This window comes from Ochotona curzoniae, unplaced genomic scaffold (genome assembly GCF_017591425.1).
Source record: "Ochotona curzoniae isolate NIBS_2020 unplaced genomic scaffold, NIBS_Ocur_1.0 contig_3332, whole genome shotgun sequence".
Taxonomy (NCBI): domain Eukaryota; kingdom Metazoa; phylum Chordata; class Mammalia; order Lagomorpha; family Ochotonidae; genus Ochotona; species Ochotona curzoniae.
In genome coordinates this window covers 2,270,417-2,289,860 of record NW_024465816.1, presented here as the reverse complement: position 1 = coordinate 2,289,860, position 19,444 = coordinate 2,270,417, and the positions used below count along the sequence as shown (strand labels likewise).

Below are 19,444 nucleotides of genomic sequence, written 5' to 3'. Positions count from 1 at the left end.
TCAGGCAGCTTGGCCAAAGACAAGCAGTGGATTAGTGGTGGGGATGGAGTGACAGGTGGGGCTGCGGCACAGATCTCCCTCGTTCCTCTCTTCCTGAGTAGGTAGTTCTTCCGGCCACCAGGAGCTTTAGGGTCTGCACAGGAAGTTCACACACATGGCCTTGGTTCAACCCCTTCCGCCGGGTGGATTGGGCTTTGTGCGCTTCAGTCCAGGGTTCTACTCAGGGCCACGTATCATCTCAGGACTAAGTGAAATACCGGTTGATTCTGTAACCCAGCACACCCAGATGTGAGTGTGGGCTCCTCTCTCCTCAGTGACATTTCTGAGTTGAAACAGCCTCATGCAATGCCACTGTCTGTGTCCATTTTGTGAGTAGTAACACACTCTCACAGACTGGATCAGTCACCACGAGAGTTCATTTTGGCTCAGGATTCTGGTCCAGAGTTGAGGGGCTGCATCTGTCAGTGACGAAGTCAGTGCAGAGCATCAAACATTTTCTAGTCTCTTCTGGTAAAGCCACTGGACTTCTTTCTTTTTCTTTTTTTTTTTTTTTAAAGATTTATTTATTTTTATTACAAAGTCAGATATACAGAGAGGAGGAGAGACAGAGAGGAAGGTCTTCCATCCGATGAATCACTCCCCAAGTAGCTGAAACAGCCAGTGCTATGCTGATCCAAAGCTAGGATCTAGGAACCTCCTCCAGGTCTCCCACGCAGGTGCAGAGTCCCAAGGCTTTGGGCTGTCCTTCACTGCTCTCCCAGGCCACAAGCAGGGAGTTGGATGGGAAGTGGAGCTGCCGGGATTAGAACCGGCGCTCATACGGGATCCTGGTGCGTCCAAGGCGAGGACTTTAGCTGCTATGCCATGCTGCCGGGCCCCAAGCCACTGGATTTCAATCAGGGGGTTCCATCTTGGTGACATATCTAATCTTGATCAATCTTCCCAGGACCCTGCCTCTCAACCCCAGAGTCAGATGTTATTTCTACCCTTACAACAGCTCACAATATGAATCAAATTTCAACAAATGAGTACCTGGGAGACACAGTCCATCCATGTCCAGTCCACAGCTGACACCCATGGTAGCCACTCCCTGGTGTTTAGCTTCCTTTGCACCTGTCTGTTGTCATTGTCCCTTTAACATTCTTCAAGCACATTTCTCCATGTCTTTATTGTGGTGTTTAAGCTGCACCAATTATCTTGGTAAAACTCACTGCCACATTTTTAAAGACTTATTTATTTATTTGAAAGGCATAGTTACAGAGAGGGAAATACATGCACACGCATGGAGATCTTCCATCCACTGATTCATTTTCCAGAAGACTGCAGTAGTCAGGTCTTGGCCAGACTAAAGCCAGGAGCCAAGTTGCTCTTCCCAGTCCCCAGAATGGGTGTCAGGAGCCTGAGAACATGAACCATCTTCTCTGCCTTTCCCAGGCCATTTTCAGGGAGATGGATTGCTAGTACAGCAACTGGCACTTAATTGGTGCTCTGTTATGGGATGCCAGTAGTGGCTTCATATGCTGTGCCACAGTGCTAGCCCCTTACTGCGACATTTCTTATAGCTATCTGTGTAGAAAATGGAAGGATATTTGCCACTGTTCAGTTGTGCTAATTATATAATGCATGGTTGTGGAAAACAGGAAGGGAAAACGAGAGAGACAGTTCCTTCTTAGTCTGCAGGAGGAGGCATTGAGGATGGAAGTGTTAGCTGCTGATGCTTTGCATTTGACCAGAGAAATCCCCGCCGGCCTTGGGCATTCCTGTGGCTAGCTCCAGACCTGCTTATGTGGAGTGATTGCTGCAAATTCCCTCCTGTCGCTGTTCCCTCCTGTCCCTCCTGTCCTGTGCTACCAAGTTGTGATGACCACCACCTTGGCTGCTGTAGCAGAGTAGCTGAGACTGGGTGACTTATGGACAACAGAGACTCCTCCAAGTCTGGAGACCAGGAAGTGCAAGGTGCAGGGGCACGGGCTTTGCTGGTCTTCCTGGCCTTCCTGCCGTGGTTTTCCATGGCAGAAGACTCAAAGGGCCAGACAGACTGTGTGAGAGAGCAAATGAGTGCACTTTCATGTGTCTAATTTTAAGTCTTTCTTAGAAGATTAATTTTTACTCAAAAGGTAGACTTTACAGAGAGAGAAAGAAGGAGAGACTTAGAGAGAAGGTCTTCCATCTACTGGTTCATTCCCCAGATGGTTGTAACAGTGAGAACTGAACTGATTGGAAGCTAGGAGCCATGAGCTTTTCCCAGGTCTTGCATGTGAGTGCAGAGGCCCAGGGACTTGGGCCGTCCTCTGCTGTTTTCCCAGGTCACGAGCTTTCTGCTGCATTAGAAGTGGAGCACCCGTGATACCAGCTGAAACCCGTATAGGATGTTTGCCCCACAGTGTGGAGGATAAGCTTGCTGTATCACTGTGCTGGTCCCTGCTTTTGTAATAAACCTACTTTTTTGATAACCAGTGCATCACCGCAAGAAGGACACTGAGCAGGGTCTCCCCTGTCAGCTCTGCTGCTCTGGGGATTAAGGTTCCCACACTTTCCTTTTAGAGGGCAGGGCTGTAACCATAGCAACCTCCCTAGGTGAGTGCCTCCACAGCCCACGTGCTGACCACACTCTGATGACAAGAAAGGTGATGTAGTAGAGGGTGAGTAGAGAGAACTGTCGTGAGGAATAGCCTGCTAGGCTGCAGAGCACCCCTGTGTGTGTGTGTGTGTGTGTGTGTGTGTGTGTGTGTGTGTGTATCTATGTGTGCGAGCATCCATGTGTAATGCTACACGGTCACTGAGACTTGTGGCCATGCCCCAACCCAGGACTGCTGTGACACACCTGCCTTGCTCAGGGGTACGGAGCCCCACACCAGTAAACAACTTGCCTACCAGCTCATCCGAAAGCACACCCAGGAGGCTCTGTCATCATGGCTGCTCCTCCCCTCTAAGCTCCGATCTCATTTGGTTGGGGAAACATCTCTAAGCTCCTGTCTTCAAATCTCTTCCCTCCTACCCACCGTAGTGTTAATTTTGTGTGTGCCATGCATGTTGTTTTGGAGTATTACTCTCTTGGGGATGAGAATGATTTTTTTCTCTCTCTCACATGCAGGATTTGGAGAAAAGTGGCAGATCCAGGAAAAACAATATAGGTGAGTAACGACTTTGTGTGACCTGAGTGTGTTCTTGGTTGTATTTGTCATAACTGATGTTTTGGTGAAGTGCATCCTTCTTTCCAGTTTTAATTATGGGGTAAGGAAGATTGGCGCTGTGTGGGAAGAGAGTACATGGCGTGTTGGTCTGAGCTTCACAGCTTTTCTGTTGGGTTTAATTCCTCAGCCGCCCATCACTGATGCTTCAGTGATGGCAGAGTGTTGACACAGAGATGACTGAGGCCAGTCTGGGACATGGGGGCCTATGTCTGGTGGGAGAAGGACAAGGGGTGGCCCTTGCTTACACCATGCTCTCCATAGGGTTGGGCTCCCTGCTTGTTGACCTCAGAATGCTCATGGCACTTGGGGAGTCGGCCCACTACACCCCCCATAACACCCATTGTGAGGACCCTGCGTGGAGTCTGACCCTTGCCTTCTTTGCAACGCCTCCTTCCTGCTTCTGTCCCAGCCCATCCCCACCTTGTTTGCCCTGCTTTTGAAACGCAGTTTTGCTCTCCAGGATCCTGTAAGCACATCATGCTTGCAACGAAGTCCTGGTCTTTTTGTCTTTCTTTTCTTCCTTCCTTCCTCCCTCCTTTACTTTCTCTCTGTCTCTTTTTTTTGCAACTTATTTATTTTCCTTTGAAAGGCAGAGTACAGAGAGAGGAGAGACAGAGAAGCCTTCACCTGCTAATTCATCTCACAGATGGCTGCAGCAACTGGAGCTGGGTCAGGCTGAAGCCAGGACCTAAGAGCATCTTCTGGGTCTTTTGCTTGGGTATAAGGGCCCAAGGACTTGAGCCATTTCTCTGCTGCTGTAGCAGGGAGCTGGATTGGAAGTGGAACAGCTGGTTGTTGAACCTCTGCATGTATGGGTTGCAAGCACTACAGATGGAGGCTGAAATGGCAATGCCATGGCACTAGTGCCCATGTGGAAGCAAGTTTCAAGGTGCGAGTGGAGCGTGAGACTGGATCGCTGTAGGAGGTGCCTGTTCTGATCCCAGAATAGGCAGGGAGACCTGGAAGGAGATCTTTGGATAAGAGGGGAAGGAAAGGGAATGCTTTGTTTCCTAGCCTGTTTTATTTTTTAATTAATCAGTTATGAGTGAATTACTTCGAGAGACCAGGAGATGGACAGATTGACCTTTCGTCTCCTGGATCACTCCCCAAATGACTGCAATAGGTAGGGGTGGACCAGACTCAAGCCAGGAGCCTGGAGTGCAAGCTGGGCTTACCACATGCCAGGAGGCAACTGCGGGAGCCGTCTTCTGCCTTCTAGGGTACACACTGGCAGGAAGCTGGAATCAGAAGTGGAGTTGTGACTTGGACCTAAGCTCCCTAATATGGGTTCTTGTCATCCCAACCTAGAGGTTTAAGTCCTGGGTCAGATGCCCTTCCCTTGGGCTTGGATTCTGGGAAGCTGTTCAAAGGGGCGGGAGAGGGTGCTTGGTCCACACGGCCCCAGTGGAAGTGAGGGCGACCATTGTCCAGGGAGAGCAGAGATTAGGATCTGCAGACACCAAGAGCAGCCGTATTTAATGGGCCATCATAGTTCATTTTTCCTGTCCATAGTACAAGGTTCGATCCCTCTTCCCTGAGGAGCACTGCCAACCCTGGTTGACCCAGGGTTGCCAGACCCAGGGATCTGTTTATATGTTTATGAGAACTGATGGGTCTCCTCATAATAAATGATTATTAACTGGCTAGATGACCTCACCCTGGAACATGGGCTTGGAACTACCCTGGGAAAAATGACCCCAGGCAAGGAAATTTTCATACTTGCAGTTGCAGATGACAAATCCCGTGAAACCTCACCTCATATCCAGAGAGGAGCCAGGGGCCTTCTAGTCACAGTCATCTTGTTAGCCTTGGGGAGCCTGCATAGTCCCAGCAGCACTGTGGAGTCTGAGCACCTCCTGGGCTCAGTCTGCAGGCCCAGGTCACAGCTGCCATGAGCCATGCGAGGGACTAATCGATCCATTAGATTTCAGCTCACCGTCTGGCCAAATCGACGCACGATTATTCTGGGCACGTAGGACCTCACTGGAGTGGCTCTTCACATGTGTGTAAATACGCGTGTTTATCTGGCAGCTTTATGTCAGATGGTTACTCGATAGTCACCTTTGGTCAGAAGAACATCGTAGTATTGATTTCTCATGAGGGAAGCAGCAGTGTGATGAAGTCTTTCCCTCTAGGTGATTTCTGACCAGGAACATTAGCACTGAGTGAGTGCATGGCTCCGCAGCGGAAGGAGTGGGGGCCTTTGCTCTCTGTGCCCTCCACAGCACAGAGGGGGTTACTCTTCCTGCGCATCCTTTCTGAACCCTCTGCAGTTCCTCCATGCTCCCTGCAGCTCCCCATCGACTTGCACACCACAGTGCTGCTTCCCGTAGCCTTGACTAATGGCTTTATCTTCTCCCTCTTACCTGTCAGGCTCATTGTTATTGCCAGGCACTTAGTGGGCCACTCGTTTACTGCACGTTCCTGAAGGAGAAGCAGCAGTGATCTGTCTTGAGTTGTGGCAGTGTCTCCTGAACACCAAGTGCAAGAGTTTAGAAAAGGAAATAGAAGGGTGGTGGCAGCAGCAGCGTCTTTAGCCTGGTCGCCGGGCAGTAGGATGGGATGGCACTGACTGCTGAGATTTGGACTCAGCCAGCATGTGGTCCTGCCGGCAGGGCTTAGGTCAATGTCAGAGGCTGCTGCTTAGTGCTAATGCAGGGAGCAGCAGGAATTTCAGCATCGAAGCTGTTTCAGCAGCATCCTGATAACCTGGTTCTCCCTCTGGAACAGGTGGGGCTGACTGCCTGAATGATTAGTCTTTATTCTCACAGGCCTGTGGGCGTGGGGAGTCCTTCCCCTTGTCTCCTGTAATCTTGCCACCATTCCCTGTCCCACTGACTGCTTACCCTCGCCTACCTGTAAATAGGTTCGGGGCCCTTGATTTAACTCTATCTTCCAAACCTTCCCTGCTCCCTCTTTGCATGCCTCCCTTCCTGCCTTGTTTTTGGCCTGTCCCTAGGGCATAGCATCTTCATCTCCTGTTCTGGGGAGACCCCAGGGCCTGGGTTTACAAGCAAGCCCCTTCCCTGGCGCAGACATCTTTCATGAGTTGGTGGGGTGGAATCCGCCTCCCTCTAATGTTAACAGCCGTAGTGCCCACGCCCCTTCTCAGATGTGCCAACCAGACTCCCTCAGGGGTGCTGCAGAGGTGAGATAAGGCAGGCAGTGGGCTCTGTGATAGCCTGGCTGCTGCCCTTTCCGTGAGTTTGCAGAAAACCGGTTGCTTTTAAAAGGACACTCAGGAGAGCCCTTGTCTCAGCTTTCCTCTCACTGCCGGGCATGTAGTGGCTCCTCTTCCCAGCCAGGCTCAGGCACTTCTGCTCTGCTGCTTGTTCCTCTGTGTGCCGGGTGCATGGTACCTAGTAGGGACTCAAGAGGTTTGCTGAGCCTGAACGAGCACATGGAGCCTGCGGAGTGTGAGGAGGGGAGGGCCTGCCTGGTTTCTTAAGGGCTGTGTTAGAAAGAGAAGAAGTAACAAGTTGCAGGAGGTGACCCGGACAGCCGGGAGGGGCAGAGTTGCTTGCTTGCTTCTTGCAAAGCTGCTTGCTGCACAGCAGGGCCGCTGTGTGTGAGGACAGTGGCAGCTCTGCCGAACTGCTGAGGAAGTGGCAGGACGTGGTGACTGTGGTGAACATGACATTCACCTTTTGACAGATGCATCTGCTATTTATTTAATTTATTTTTAAAAGATTTATTATTATTATTTTTGTATTGGAAAGTCAGATATACAGAGAGGAGGAGAGAGAGAGGACGATCTTCTGCCTGCTGATTCCGTCCCCAAATGGCCCTCCCCATCAGGAGATCTGGATTCTTTATGATTTGTGTATATAGTTTTTTTTTTTTTAATTGGAAAGGCAGATATGCAGAGGGAAGCAGAAACAGAGAGGAAGATCTTCCGTCTGATGGTTCACTCCCCAAGTGACTGCAACGGCCAGTGCTGCGCTGATCCGAAACCAGGAGCCAGGAACTCTTCCGGGTCTCCCACACGGGTGCAGAGTCCCAAGACTTTGGGCCGTCCTCGACTGCTTTTCCAGGCCACAAGCAGGGAGCTGGATGGGAAGCAGAGCAGCCGGGATTAGAACCGGTGCCTGTATGGGATCCCGGCCAGGAGTCAATGCCAATAAATAAAGCAGCAGCTCCATCTGTCGAAAGGTGAATGTCATGGTCACCAGAGTGAGTCATCCGACGAAAGGTCCTCCTCTCTGTCTCTCCTCCTCTCTGTATATCTGACTTTGTAATGAAAATTAAAAAATTTTAGAATCTTAAAAAAAAAAAATTAGGTCCTTGAACCACTTGGAGCTGATTTAAAAAAAAAGAACCAGTGCCCCTATGGGATCCTGGTGTGTGCAAGGCGAGGACTTTAACCACTACCCTATTGCACCAGACCCCATCGAGTATATAGTTTTGCAAGCTGTTGAGTTTTAGGTTTGTTTGGCAACTTTCAAATGTGGGATTGATTTATAATCTGTATCAATCAATGCCGATTTTTATTACAGTTTGGTATTCCAATCCACATGTCATAGGGGAGGGTATTTGGATTGCTTCCAGTTTTTTCTCTGTCACACAGTGCCAGCGGACACCTGGCATGCCCTGGAGAGTCTTGAGGTGACTAGTAGGAACGGGATTCCTAGGGCCGTGGCATTGTGCATCTTTGGCTGGTAAAGTTTGCAAAAATTAAAAAAATTATCCCTGCACCTTACCTTCCCCATTCTTAGGACAAACACATCTTTTTCATTCCACACTTGATATGTCGATTTAGGTTGCTGTTTCAGATGTATGTAGTAGGTGAACTTAACTCTTCAGCTGGAGCCCTGGACATTGGCTCAAGACATCCATGCGTTCACTGTGGAGAGCCAAGAAGCCAGTTTAAAATAGACTTGGGCATCTGCAATGTTCACATTTCTATCAACTCCCAAAGAGGAGGAATCAGGTTGTATTCCGTAAGTTGTTTAGCATCCTTTGACATTTTTATTGAGTTTTAACGAAAGAGCATTTTGGCTTATTTTTAGGATCTAGATGGCTCACTCTGGAGCTGTCTGCTGTATGAATATTTGAATGAGTGAAGTGAATGGAACTGTAGAACTGAATATAAGGTCAATAAAGTATAATAGAATAAAAATTAAAACCAAATTGGTGGTCCTGAGCTGAGATGTTAAAGAGAAGTGCTTCTGGGAGAGGTCAGGCTTGTATCGATTTCCCGTTAGCCTGGCTGGAGGCCACGATTCACGTGACACCTGCCTTTTGCCAACACCTATGTCTGGTGACAGGGCGTTAGCACAGTGACTGTTTCTGTATTATCAACTCAGAGACTGGGGTGACTCAGAGTGCTTCTCCAGTGTGATGTGTATCCTGGGCCTCCCCCTCTGGTGGCCAGCCAAACAGCTATGAGTGTGACATGGTGTCCTCGCTGCTTGTCAGCGTGGAAAGCTACCTGCCAGGGCCAGGGCGGTCTCAGCCTTTCCTGGGCTAGCTATTGCAGTAGCACTTCAAAAGCTTCATGCAAAGGGCAATTAAGAGGTAGTTCCATGCACCGTGAGCTTTTGGAAGAACGGTTCCTGCTGGTGTGGCGGTGCGGGCTGCATCTATGCAATACTGACTGCTGCTGCCCAGCTGTGGTGGCATTGTAGGCACAAGCTCTTGCTCCTGGCGGGGTGTCCTGTGAGCCAGGGCAGGGATTGTGTGATTCTTTATTCGCTCATCCTCGTGAACTCATGCGGTGGATAGTCACTGTTGAATGTTATCTTCAAGGGTCGTCCAAAACACGTAGTGTGTGTGTTTGCCAGGGCTGCATGCCAGAGAACCACATGTGATAGAATTTACAAGAGAAATGTGCTCATGTTCTGGGGGCCAGAAGAATGAGGTCAGAGTGTGGACAACATTGGTCCTTCTGAGGGCCACCCGGGAGAATCCTTTCCAGGCTCTCGCGCTGGCATGTAGACACATCTTTCTCTCATCTCTCACATTCTTTTCTCTGTCTTTGTAGAAATTCCCCTCCCTATGATTTTTCTCTTTTTGAATAAGGATTAGGATGACCTCACCTTCCAACTGATGACCTTTGTAAAACCTCCAATCCAAACAGGGACACCTTCTGATTTCCTAGGGGCTGCAGAATGGGACTTTGTGCTATGAATTTGGGGTGGACCTAGTTACATGTGGTCGTGACCATTGGTGCCCTGTGGGGTTGAGTGGGAATTGCTGTCTGGTTGTAGGGTAAGCATTGGCTTGTCAGCAGTCAGGGAAGCCTGCCTTCTAGACAGTTCTGTGCTTGCTCAGTCCCATTCATTCTCCTAAACAGATGCAGGAGCATGCACAGTTTGCTGGTACAGTGAACTCTTTTTACTTACTGATTTCTAGGAAGGAAGTTTTAGAAATTGGTTCAAAACAGTAAAAATTTTATCAGTAGAATTACATAAAAATGGACTTATTTTCCCTTATTGCCTGACGCTTTGCCTGGGAGCTGGAGTTGTTTGTTTTTACTTGTTTTCAAGTTTATTTCAATCATTGTTAAAAGAAATACCCTGACATTTATTTATTTATTTTTTGGTTCTAGACTTGAAAAGCATCGTATTTGTCATCCAGAGTCAAAGTAATTCGTTTCATGCAAGAAGAGCAGAGCAATTTAAGAAAAGCATCCTGAAGCAGGCTGCAGACCTCACACAGGTACGTGAATACGGCTCCAATGTCTGCCAAGTTTGTATTTCTTGGTACTTTGATGTTTTAAGGTACTTTATCCACTGATTTGCTCTCCAAATGGCGGCAGTGGCCAGAGTGAGCAGATCCAAAGCCAGGAGCCAGGTGCCTCCTCCGGATCTTGCACATGGGTTCGGGTTCTCAAGACTTTAGGTCATCCTCCACTACTTTCCCAGGTTACAGGTAGGGAGCTGTGTGGGAAGTGGTGCAGCTGGGACATGAATTGGTACCCATATGGGATGCTGGCACTTGCAGGTGGAGGATCAGCCGCTTGAGCTATTGCACTGTTCCCTGAAAATCAGTTTTATTTAGATGATAATGACTTCTTTTTGCTTATGTGCTATTATTTGTTATTGAAAATGCTTTGGTCTATGCCAAATGCTTAAACATTCTATTCTACGTTGTCCTCTCTTTATATTTAACTTTAAAGATAGTTGCATATATGGTACATGACTTATGTAGTTTTGTCAGGAAGTTTGATACAAAAAAATGGGACAAATAAGTTCTGAAAGGCAGGGCTTACCATAACACATAATGATCAAAATTTTAGTAGCATATTCTAAGGCAATCTTCATGATGAAATAACATATTCATTAGTTTAGTGCAGTGCTTGCTTCATAAGTCTCTAAATCTGTTTTTTTTTAAACTGGATGCCATTAATTGAGCTTTTGATTTATAACATAATATTCCAAAACGCAAATAGAGAGAAAAAATCTTGCATACAGATGCATTCTAGTGACGCGTGAAATAGGCGTCCAGCAGGCCTGAAGCTGTTCTGAGCAGCACTGGAGGCTGAGGGTGAAAGGATCTGCTGCCTGGCACTGCTGCAGATGCCTCCCTTTCTGGATGAGTTATAAAACAGATTCCCCCAAGGCCTTTGCCCCAGGTTGCTGTGGCCTTGGAGTGTCTGCAGAGAAGTGCCAGCTCCTGGTTCTCTCACAAAAGAACTCTGTGACAAGAAATGGATGTGTGTGATGGATTGCTGTCTGTTGCAGGGTGCTGAAAACCGACATGTCAGAAAACGCAGTAGAAACAGTCAACCTTAGTGGAATTCACGGCAAGGAGAAGAAAACTGCCTCAATGTTTAAAGGATTTCCATGTAAACGCCATGGAACGCCCCCTCGTTTTTGCAGACAGGTTCCCTGGATTTCTTTGCTTGCAGCATCTCACTTTGTCAAGGGACAGGAGAGACGTGTACACTGTAGACAGCAGTGCTGCTAGCCAGCAGGAGATAGCAGCAAGTCGATGAGCTGAAATCAGACTTTCAGAGGCCTTCCATCCAGCCTGTGTGGATTTATTGAGAGAGAGGCAGACATACCATGTCTTTGCCTGGCTGTCCTCTTCCAGCTGTAGGGTTAGAGGCATTGGTGGGCTGGCCAGGAGAAGGGCGAAGCAGTAGAGGCAGGAATCCTTCAGGTGATCTGATGTAGCTCTAGCAAGCCATGACCATCACTCCAAATTATAAAATCAGTGAGAACATCAGAGGTAATGATGGTTCGCATCTTTTACTGACGTATGCGTTAGGAGCACATGTTTTCCTTGGTGCCCGCTCGTGCACCTGCTCTCAGAAGCACCTTCCGTTTCGCAGAGCAGTTTCATGTGTTTCGGCTATGGGTCTTCACTGTTTAATCCATGCTACTAATGAGAATAGTGACATGCTGTGCTCACCAAGTCCAGTTGCTGGGCTACAGCACCATATGTCCTCCACCACGCTTGTGCCTCTCCTTACCTGTCCCTCCCCTTCTCTCTTCTGGGAAGAGTAGTTTCTGTGGGACCTCCGATCAGGATCCTGTTCCTGGGATCTTTGTACAATAAGGATAAAGCATGTGCTAGCTTTTGGCAGGAGGCCGTAGAAATGATCAAATGTTTCTTTTTTCCCCCTTCCCTTAGGAAGCTTCCCTTAGTAGCTCCCTCAGGAGCTACTGCTTGAGACTGGGTATGCCTGCCTCCTCCGGAGGGCCTGCACCTCTTTAAAGGACAGGACCCAGGCAGGTCACTGGATGTACGGAATGGACTGTAGCCTCCAGGGCCGGATGATCAGAGGTTCCCATGGAAGCCAGACTTGGCATTGTGTGAGGCTCCTGTCTGTTGGAGCTCTCCAGGGTTCCTACTTTCCCTTGCAGAGGGCTCAGAGAAGAGTGGGAACCCACATGGCTGTTTTCTTTTGCCAAGACAAGCTGGTAAGCTGAAGGTGCCTCTGTCTGGATTGTAGCTTCGACTCCCACCACGCACCCCCATGTACTTTACGAGCCAGTCATTTTCAGACCTCTGGGGGATTAGTATCATTTCGCTGTGTTGTTTCATATGAGTTGACTCTGTCCCTGTGTTGAGTCCATTTTCCAAGTGGATGTTACCGGAGTTGCATCCCTGAAATGCATTATTTCTTCTTGCTCAGAGTTGCTCTCTTTTCAATTACAGTAGAAATATCTTCTTATTTCTATTAGAGCTTATTTATTTGAAAGGCAGAGTTAGGGCCCTGCGGGATGGCTCAGTGGCTAAATCTTTGCTTTGCATGTGCTGGGATCTCATATGGGTGCTGGTTGAGCCCCAGCTGCTCTACTTCCTATTCACTTCCCTGCTATGGCCTGGAAAAGCAGGACAGGATGACCCAAAGCCTTGGGGCCTTGCGCCTGTATGGGAGACCTGGAAGGAGTTCTTGGCTTCAGGTGGGCTCCACTCTGGCTGTTAGAGCCACTAGGGGGTTGATGCAGTGGATGGAAGATCTGTCTCTCCTTCTCTCTATAAATCTGCCTTTGCAATACTAAGTAATACATCTTAAAAAAATAGAGAAAAATCTTTCATCCACCAGTTAATTCCCCAAGTGGCTGTGACAGCTAAAGCTGAATCAGGCCCAGCTGTGAGCCTGGAATTCAGTTTAGGTCTTTTCGTGGCGTACCTTCTGTTGCTTTCCTAGGCGTGTTAGCAGTGAGCTGTCTGGGAAGCAGAGCAGTACCGCAGTGGCATGCTGCTGTTGCAGGCGGCAGCTTACCCGCTGTGCCACAATACCATCCTCAAGGCAGAAATGTGTTTCTCCCTGGGAGCAGAGCTTTGGCTGTGCACGCTGGGGTTAGGCAGCTTTGCTCCTGGGATAGTGTCTCGTCCTTGGCTGTGTGGTTCACATGTCCATTCCAGCGTGTGGAGGATGCGCAGCTTCCATTGAAGGGTGTGACCTTACAGTTGAATATGCCCCAGGATACCATCATGTGGACACACCCGTGCTCGAATATGGGTCTGGCTGGGTGCCGTGGGTCCTAACCACAAATGTAAGGAGATAGAATAGATCCTGGTTTGGGGGGTGGGGAGAACAAACAGATGTCTCTGCTAATGCCAGGATTCTGTGAATACAGCAAGTGCTTGTGAATGAACCTCTCATTCATTCGGTATGTACAGACCTACTGTGCAGCAGAGTTTTGGGGATGCAATGATCAACAAGACTGAGGTCTTTGTGCTCAGAGATCCTGAGGTTCACGAGGAGCACCTGGCCTGTTGATAAGTGATTCAAATGAAGCGTGAAGTAGTGATAGGATGGTGTGCTTGGCAGAACAAAGAAGGTACTGTGACTGGGGTGGGTGAGGAGGAGGGGAAGCTGACGAGGGGATCTGGCGCTCAGGGAGGGGTTTCTGAAAGAGCCCAATACTGACCCGAGCCTGCAAGTCAGCTTCTAGCTGGAGTGAGGACAGGATGGAATGAGGCCTTCCTGAACAGGGAGCAGGTGTATAGGAGGCCAGGCATGGTGGTGGGCAGGCACTACGTACTGTTTGGGGAAGAGTCTCGGGCAGGAGGCAGCCATGTTAGCCATCTGGGAAGGTGGTGAACGTGGGTACCACTGAGCTGGTTTGTGTTCTTTAGAGCCAGGCCTTTTTCAGGGCTCCTTAGGGGAATATCACTGACATTGGTGTGGGAGACAGTTGTCATCTCTGGCTCTGGCAGTACAGACAGGCGTAGCCCTGGTCACAGTGGCAGGTGGAAATGACTGTTAGGGAGAGCTGCTTTGGGAGAGACCTGGCTGACTTGAATCTCCTGCCGTAGCTCAGATGGCTCTGCAGGACACTTTCAGGACAAGTGAGATGGGACCACTGACCCAATGAAGGCATGTGTTGGGCCCTCCCTGCTGGGCAATGACCTTAGGCCTGGTCAGCATGACTGAGGGGCTGTGTGGGTACCAGAGTGGATGGAGATTAGACATGAGTGGAAGGAAAAGGTAGGGATGGCCCCAGCTAGGACTTCAGTGTGGGTTCATGGATTTGGGGGTGAAGTTGACTTCTAGTTCCGTGGATCACATCTGAGTGATCCTTCTTCCATTTCTCTCTTTCTGTTCATGTTAGGAACTTCTATGTATCTTCTTTAAAAATATTTATTTACTTCCATTTATTTATTTAATTAGTTAGTTTAAAAGGCAGACTTACAGAGAAAGAGAGAGAGCCCTTCCCCTGCTGGTTCACTCTGCACATGGCTGGAGCTGGGCCAGACTGGTTCCTGCCTCCAGTCTCTTGTATGGGTGCAGAGAATGAAGGGCTTGGCCACCCTCTGCTGCTTTCCCCGAACAAAGCTTGGTTGAAAGTAGAGTTATGCCCAGAGAACCAGCCCCTATTTGTTTTTGCTTTGAAAAGTAGAGTTGCAGAGAGAGAGAGAGAGAACAAGGGAGAGCAAACGAGAGGAAGAGCCAGAGTGACATCAGTCTCCCATGTGCTCATTCACTCCCCAAGTGGCCACAGTGGCTGAGGCTTGGCCAGTCCCAAGCCAGGAGCTTTTCCCTGGTGTCCCACATGGGAGCAGAAGCCTTAGCACTGGGGCCATCCTCTGCTGCTTTGTGCCAGACCATTCATTAACAGAGAGCTGGATGTGAAGGGGAGCAACTGGGATTTGAACCAGTGCCTGGTTGGGATGCCTGTGCCTCAGGTGGTAGCTTTACATGCTGCGCCAAAGCACTGGGCCTGGTTATTTCTATGTTAAAGTTTGGATTGTAATAAAACACATAACAGAATATACATCTTAAATGTGCAGGTAAGTGCACCCACATTGGAAAATCTCTAGAACTTTTCTGTCTTCCAAAATATCCTTTGCACCCTTGAAACATTGTCCATTCCTCCCCGCCTGGTGCCTGATAAGCACCACTCCTTCATTCCTGTCTCCGTGGACGTGACTACTCTGGGTACCTCTAGTGAGTGGAGTTGTCCTTTCCTGAGTGGCTCATTTCACTTCATCCTGTTTTCAGGGTTCATCTGTGCTGTAGGCTCATCATTGTTTAGGGTTCTTGCTGACACTGTCCACCACACTGGACGTTGTCACCTGCAGGCACCTGTAGCTGGGGTGCTCAATGAGCAGTTCTCCTGGGCAGCCCCGGGGTGCCCCATGACTTGTCATGCCTGTATTCAGCCTTGGACTCTAGGGGAAGGCAGGGTACTTGTCCCTACTTCTTTCTGTCTCCCTTGGGATACCCTACAGGATGGCAAACAGATGAAGTTAGTCTCTTTTTTTGAAAGCTTTGGCAATAGCTCCATTTCTGGTGTATTTAGCATTTCTGATTATTTTATTCTGTGCTTCTATTGTGCTTACGTTGAAGTTTTGCTGTCTTAGTTACATTTGCAGCTTGCAGTTTAGACAACCTGTTGGTGGGGGGGCGGACATAGACTACCGCTAGGTGGCAGTCTTGGTTTTATATTTTCATACTTGTAGCAAAGCAGTGTCATTAAATAACCTGGCTGCTCCCCAGCATTTAAGTTCTGTGACACTGACTAGGGTTTGGATGAAAGTGCTGAGACGTCCCTTTAATTTTAAAGAAATCTGCATCCATTACTCTGAGATTCTCCTTGGGATATTCAGCTGTATTATGTGGATGTAATTTGCACCCAAGATCTATAGTGTGTTTTTATAATTTAGGTGACTTCCTGTTCAGATTCCCCAACCTTTTAGCAGTTGGGATGACCAGAGAGATTTTACGGTTTGTAACTATATAAGTAGATTATTTTTTCTCTTTCTAGATTTAAGAAAAGTATCTTTATTGGAAAGGCAAATTTACAGAAAGAAGGAGAGACAGAGAAAGGTCTTTTACCCACTGGGTCACTCCTCAAATGGCTGTAACCGAGTTGATCCAAAGCCAGGAGCCAGAAGCTGCTTTTGGGTCTCCCACTAGAGTGCAGGGTCCCAATGCTTGGGTTCATCTGCTGCTTTTCCAGGCCACAAGTAGGGAGTTGGATAGGAAGTGAAGCAGCTGGGACATGAACCAGCACCCATATGGAATAGTAAACTTGCACGCATAGGATTAGCCTGTTGAGCTATCATGCCAGCCTCTCTGTCTCGATTTTTTTTCAATATTACGTGCTTGATGAAAAGTCAAGTTTATTTCATAAATGGCATCTTGGAGATATGAAGATTGTTTGCAGCTAAAACTAGGGTCTAGAGGCAAGCCTTGCTAGATGACAGCAAGAACCTTTGCCTGGAACTATGTGAAGAAAAGAGAAAGATCCACTTCTGAGAATTAAACGCTGGAATGCAAGAAAACGTGAGGCAGGAGGGCTCCTGAATCAACACTTGACTGGAACTTGATTTTAGAATTTGGCATGCGTTTGAGAAAAGCTTGACAGTTAGTTGCAGAGCCTGGCAGAGAGAACGGCGGAGGCTGGAGCTGTCAGGACATCCCTTGCGTGGTGGAGGAGCAAGCTGGTGCCGCCCAGGAGTGGCAGGGGTGGCAGCATGTGCTGTCCCTCTCCTGGACAGTGTGTCGGGCCCTCGTGCCACCCCCTGGGAGCTGCAGGAGGAAAGCTTTAGTTCACTGTTTGGGCTTCTGTCTCGATTTGTCTACCTTGAGCATTCATAAAAGTTGGTTGGTGAGAGGAGAAATCCACAAAAAGTTTTATCATTTGAATATTTATCTGATAGCACAAAATATTTCTTCCTCCCACAATAGCAGATGTCTAGAACTGCTGTTTATGTATTCATCACTCCTGGCTGGTTTTACTTGACTGCAAACCTGCCAAAAAAATCAAGGTGCAAAAATGTAATGGTTGCTCTGATTTTTGCATCTGCTGCCAAACTGTTCTCTTTGTTCCAGCAAGTCGTTGCCTATGTCTGTTTTGCCTCCAGGTGCTAAAATGTAGTCTTATTAAAACGCGAGCATTTTTCATCATGATAATGTGACTAGAAAATCGGGAGCCTAAGCTTACGTTGAGTACCACGCTTGGATTTCTTATGGGGCGCAGATGTTCCCCTTGTTTGCAGGAAAAAAGTTGGGGTCGTTATAGATTGTCATTGAATTCCGTTTTGAAGCTTAGCGTGCAGTGTAGAATGATTTTGAAATTTAGAGTTGCGCTCATGTAGTAAGCAAGGCAGCAGCCTTTACCAGTGCTGTGTTCTGTACCGTATGCAGGATGATTGGAGATTGCTGTGATGAAAGAGTCAGGGAGGAATTAAACACAAGATCTTGTAGTTCTTTGAGTTACTTCTCAGAGGCTGATAATAACTACAAATTGAACATCCCTAGTCTAGAAATCCAAAATGCTCTAAAATTTGAAAGTTTTTAAAGAGCTGACATGATGCTCAGAAGGTTTTGTATTTTAGAGAGTTTTTTTGATTTTTTCAATTAAGGAGGTTTAACCAGTGCTATGCAAATAACCTGAAATTTTAAAAAAAAACTCCTAAAACGAAAATGCTGAGTGGTCCCAAGCATTTCCGCTGTGCGATGCTTAACCTGCATGTCATAATGTAAGTGACTGCATTGCTAAACAGAAACTAGAAGCACAAGACACTGTTGTAAAAGTGTTTATTCAGTGACCATTATAGGAGGCACTTATACGAGAGCATCTTAGGCAGTGCATGGGGGCTCTTGAGAATTGTGGTTCCCATTGAAAATTGTTTAAGGAGCAAAGTGTAGAAATGCTGAATGCTTATGAATGCCGAAGATAAAGAGGAAGACTTCTGTGAGATCAGGAAAGGTGGAAAACGAGTGAGAGGATGTAGGTTACAGTGCAGCTCTGGAGGAGGACATCGTAAGTTGTCAGGATGCTTTGGGGATGCTCGAGTGGAGCTGGAGTTTGTCCAGGCAGGTCTGTGGGCTGAGGAAAGCAGATGCTGGCAGTGGAGGGCCAGGGTTAGAGTGCAACAGGTGGCGAGGAAGGCTTGGTGGGGAAGGGGCGGTGGCTGCTGAGTAGAGGGTTCCTAAGGCCAGCTCTACAAATAAAAGAATACAGTGTTCTTGACTGTATTCTTTTAACTGACATTTAAAGAGGTACTCGAGGTACTCGCAGTAAAGCCACGTGGGAGCAGAGGTGCGATGTCCGAAGCCTTCAGCACTCTGATTTGTTTGGTTTTAAAGGCCTGTTAGGAGCACAGTGCCTGTGTGTGGGTTGTGATTGGCCAGTTTTTGAACTTAACTCCTTGTGTGAAAGTTCCTCTGTTACGTTTGTGAGAGAGGAGGGGAGGGGACAGCTCGGTCTCAGGACTCTGTCTCTGCTGGGATGGGAAGAAAGCTGTCATCCAAGAGGCCTTCTCTTTTTTCTGTCTCTGGAACCTGGGGTGCAGTTGCCAAACACATCACGTGTTGAGATCATCCGCTGTAGCTGCCACAGTTAGGGATACCTGTCGATGCAGGAAGCTGTTGTTTTCCAAAGGAATTCCCCAACAGAGAAGATACAGCTCCGTGGATTCTTTTTAGTAGGTAAAATAAAGGTTTGTGCCATTTTAAGACTATTGTGTAAAGCTTAACTGTAACCCAGACACCGGTCCATTCTGGCCAGAGAACCACCTAGCATAGAGAACACTGCAGGCAAGGCAGATGAGTGTGTGCATGTGTGTGAGTGCACGTGAGTGTGTGTGTGAATGTGTGTGAGAGTCCGTGTGAGTGTGAGCCGCTGTTCCTTTCAAAAAGAGGAACATACGTAAGCGCTGACAAAAGAGAACAGGCTTTAGAAAGAACAGGAGCTGAGAAAAATGGCAAATTACCTATCTCTACCTATTTGAAAGGCAGTGAGAGAGCATGAATGGTGCAGATCTCCCAGCTGCTGGCTTGCTCTCCATGTGTCCACGCTGGCCCAAGCTGGGTCAGGTGGCGGTCAGGAGCTGCAGACTCAGTCCAGGTCTCCCATGTGAGTGACAGGAACCGTTCTACCCGAGCTGCCACCACTGCCCCTGAGGTTTGCATCAGTAGGCAGCTAGGATTGGGTGCACACTGTGCGTACAAGGGATTTTCAAAAAAAGGTCATGGAAGGCACATGTACAGGAAAAAAAATGCATGGATTTCTTTCTTTTTTTCTTTTTTCTTTTTCCAGTAAACTCACCTCTTCATTCTGTTTTCTTTGAACTTTTGGAAGCACCCATATAGCTTAGAGAAGAACAGACACTTGTAATTTCGTCTTCTCCTTTTGTAGTCAGCCTGGATACTTTATTTGAAGTCTGGCAAAATCTCAACCTTATAAGCAAATTAGTCTCCTTGCTTGTTTGCAGCTTTTTTAGAACCTACTATTTTTCTTAGAGCTCATTAGTTTAAAAACCCTCATTTCCATAAGCTAAGTCAGGAAAGCTAACGGAGCCTTTCCTGGTGTGAAGCTGCAGCCAAACCTGGGGAA

General features: G+C 47.9%; 1 protein-coding gene and 1 long non-coding RNA gene across 2 annotated transcripts in view; one reads left to right on the top strand and one right to left on the bottom strand.

Annotated features, from left to right (window-relative positions):
* The window catches only part of B3GLCT (beta 3-glucosyltransferase), a 125,587-nt gene that overhangs the window by 32,179 nt on the left and 73,964 nt on the right, over window positions 1–19,444 (top strand). The window contains exons 3-4 of the mRNA XM_040979826.1: window positions 3,095–3,134; window positions 9,745–9,854. Of these exons, the coding sequence (XP_040835760.1) occupies window positions 3,095–3,134; window positions 9,745–9,854 (150 nt within the window). The remainder of the gene's footprint in view (window positions 1–3,094; window positions 3,135–9,744; window positions 9,855–19,444) is intronic.
* LOC121156232 lies at window positions 3,963–6,147 on the bottom strand. The gene is made up of 5 exons (XR_005883832.1): window positions 6,051–6,147; window positions 5,561–5,665; window positions 4,950–5,255; window positions 4,370–4,432; window positions 3,963–4,153 (listed from the first exon to the last, which is right to left on the bottom strand). It is a non-coding gene; the product is annotated as an uncharacterized LOC121156232 (long non-coding RNA).